The sequence below is a fragment of the Chionomys nivalis genome, chromosome 4, assembly GCF_950005125.1.
Source record: "Chionomys nivalis chromosome 4, mChiNiv1.1, whole genome shotgun sequence".
NCBI classification, from domain to species: Eukaryota; Metazoa; Chordata; class Mammalia; order Rodentia; family Cricetidae; genus Chionomys; species Chionomys nivalis.
Window position 1 is genome coordinate 19,609,670 of NC_080089.1, and position 2,726 is coordinate 19,612,395.

General features: G+C 38.2%; 1 protein-coding gene across 1 annotated transcript; it reads left to right on the forward strand.

The window, feature by feature from the left end:
• The first annotated feature begins 258 nt into the window (after window positions 1-258).
• Window positions 259-1,209, forward strand: LOC130873189 (olfactory receptor 18-like). The gene has a single exon (XM_057767811.1). The coding sequence runs from the start codon at window positions 283-285 to the stop codon at window positions 1,207-1,209; it is 927 nt and encodes a 308-aa protein (XP_057623794.1). The 5' UTR covers window positions 259-282.
• The last annotated feature ends 1,517 nt before the right edge of the window (window positions 1,210-2,726 follow it).

Sequence of the window (2,726 nt, forward strand, 5' to 3'; positions counted from 1 at the left end):
GGATTTTGCATTTACTAGAGAAGGACTCTATCACTGATTTGTGTTCAAATAATGGGTTTCACTTCTTATATGTTCCAAGTAACTACCAAACAGACAACAAAGCTCCTAGCTCATGGACCTTCATTCTGAATAAATAAATTATGTCTATACCTTAGTAGTTCATGTTTATGAATGCTTTCTTATGATTGTTGGATTATAAAAATAGATGCATGTAGCCAATTGACTGTATAGTGCTTAATTTACTACAATGGTCTTTTTCTTTTCAAGAGATGTCCAAGCTTCATGGAGCCATATAATTTAACAGGGAACTTGGAATTCCTCCTTCTTGGACTTTCAGAAGATCCTAAATTGCAACCCATCTTATTTGTAGCATTCCTGCTCATATACCTGATCACAGTGCTTGGAAATGTGCTCATCATCCTGGCCATCAACTCTGATTCTCACCTCCACAGCCCCATGTATTTCTTCCTCTACAACCTTTCCTTGTCTGACATGGGCTTCAGCAGCACCACAGTCCCTAAAATGCTGATAAATATGCAGACCCATAGCAAATCTATAACTTATGTAGGCTGCCTAAGCCAGGTGTCCTTCTTCTTCTTTTTTGGGTGCATGGACAGCTTACTACTGGCTGTGATGGCCTATGACCGATGGGTGGCCATTTGTCACCCACTGCACTACCAAGTCATTTTGAACCCTGGCCTGTGTAGATGTTTGGTCCTGGTGTCATTCTTCATTAGTCTTATGGATTCACAGGTGCACTGTTTGATGGTGTCACAACTAACATTTTGCACTAATAAAGAAATCCCTCATTTTTTCTGTGATGTTCCAGAGCTTCTAAAACTTGCCTGTTCTGATACCACTACCAACAACATAGTCATATTTCTTGTCAGTATCATTGCTGGTTTTCTCCCTGTCTCAGGAATCTTTTACTCCTACTATAAAATTATTTCCTCCATTTTTAGAGTTCCCTCATTGTATGGGAAGTATAAAGCCTTTTCTACCTGTGGATCCCACCTGTCAGTTGTTTGCTTATTTTATGGAACAGGCCTTGGTGTGTACCTTAGTTCATCTGTTTCTAGTTATTCTGGGGAAAGCATGGTGGCTTCAATAATGTATACCATTGTGGTTCCCATGGTAAACCCCTTCATCTATAGTCTGAGGAACAGGGACATCAAGAAAGCTCTTCAGAAAATGGTCAAAATAATCTAACTTAAGTACCTGTATGGTCATTGTACATATAAGTTCTTAAGCTACAGATCAAATAACTTATTGTGATGTCAAGAAAAATGTAGCAACTGTAAAAATTTCTTAATATAACAGTGCATACATGTAGTGAATCAGGTATATTTTGTTGTGCTTATCCAAATTACATATTGCAGCTTAAGCATGGCCTGGTTTCTGAGCATATAACATTAGAAATTGGTGGCTGCAAATGTTTTCATACAATGAAACATCAAAGAATGCAGACAAAAATATTTGGATTGGCTTGGATTTGACTGCTGAATTTGACAATAAGAATTACTATGATGTTACCATATGTACAGATGGAAATTTAATGGTTTAATTTCAGGAAGAAAAATATTTTCAATTTTTTCTTAATATAATTTGTCAGCATGTTTATGTGAAATTAATATATTTCAGACTTGTTGTACAAGACAGATGTTTAATTTTAAAAATTGATGGTTGTGTCACTGACTTGAGTTTCATGAGCATCACTTTGCAATATATAGATTCTCAGGAAGGGAGAATCATTCCCTTTTGATTATATAAACACTGAGAGCATTTCCATTTGCTAGGGTTTGCCCCAAACTCAAGTACATATAAGCATCAGTAATGAACTCATTGGACTGTGAGAAAAGAGATATGATGTGGGCCCATATTTCGGTTTGGCACAGTAGCCATCAGCCTGGTCTGAGCTAGTCACATAGCTCTGCAGACAAGCTGTCGCCTCCTTAACAAAAGTCAGGCTGTGCTGCTCCTAGTTCCTTTTGTTAGAATGTGGATTACCTGAGGAGAGATGTTGGCTAAAGCTGATGACTCAAGAGTTTCAGAGGTTCGGTGCTTCCTTCCTTTTGTAACTAAGAGGATGTCTTATAGAGATGCTAATTCATGGCCTACCTGACTGCTAGATGCGGACGTGACCTAAGCCCAGGCACCTGGTTGCCTAGGAGACAGCCTAATGGGTTTCCCCCCCCCCCACTGGATGTAGATATAAGATGTTCCGAGAATAAAGATTCATTCTGGCCTTTTCCAAGATGACCTTGTAAGCTGTGTCAGTTTTATTCCTCGCGACTCCATTTCAGCCGGGTTAGGGAATCTATGTTGGACCCACATGGGCTCTGACATAATGGCGCCCAACGTGGGGCCAGTTTGACCTACAGAGTGATTTTCGGTATAGCCATATAGAGAAACCCTGTCTGAAAAACAAAAAAAAATTCCACATTGTACATATAACACATTATCTTTATCATTTCTCTGTTGTTGGGGACCACTAGGTTGGTTTCATAGCTTATATATTATGAACAGTGCTGCAAAAACCATATTGTCTCTGTGATATATATGTTTGGAGTCTTCTGGACAAATGCCCAGGAATGATATAGTTAAGATATATGATACATTTATTTTTTGTTGTATAAGAATTCTGTTGGTACTGACTTCCACAATCACTAAAATAGTATACATTTCCATCAGCAGTGTATAATTCAAATAAAAAATATTTAAGGAAA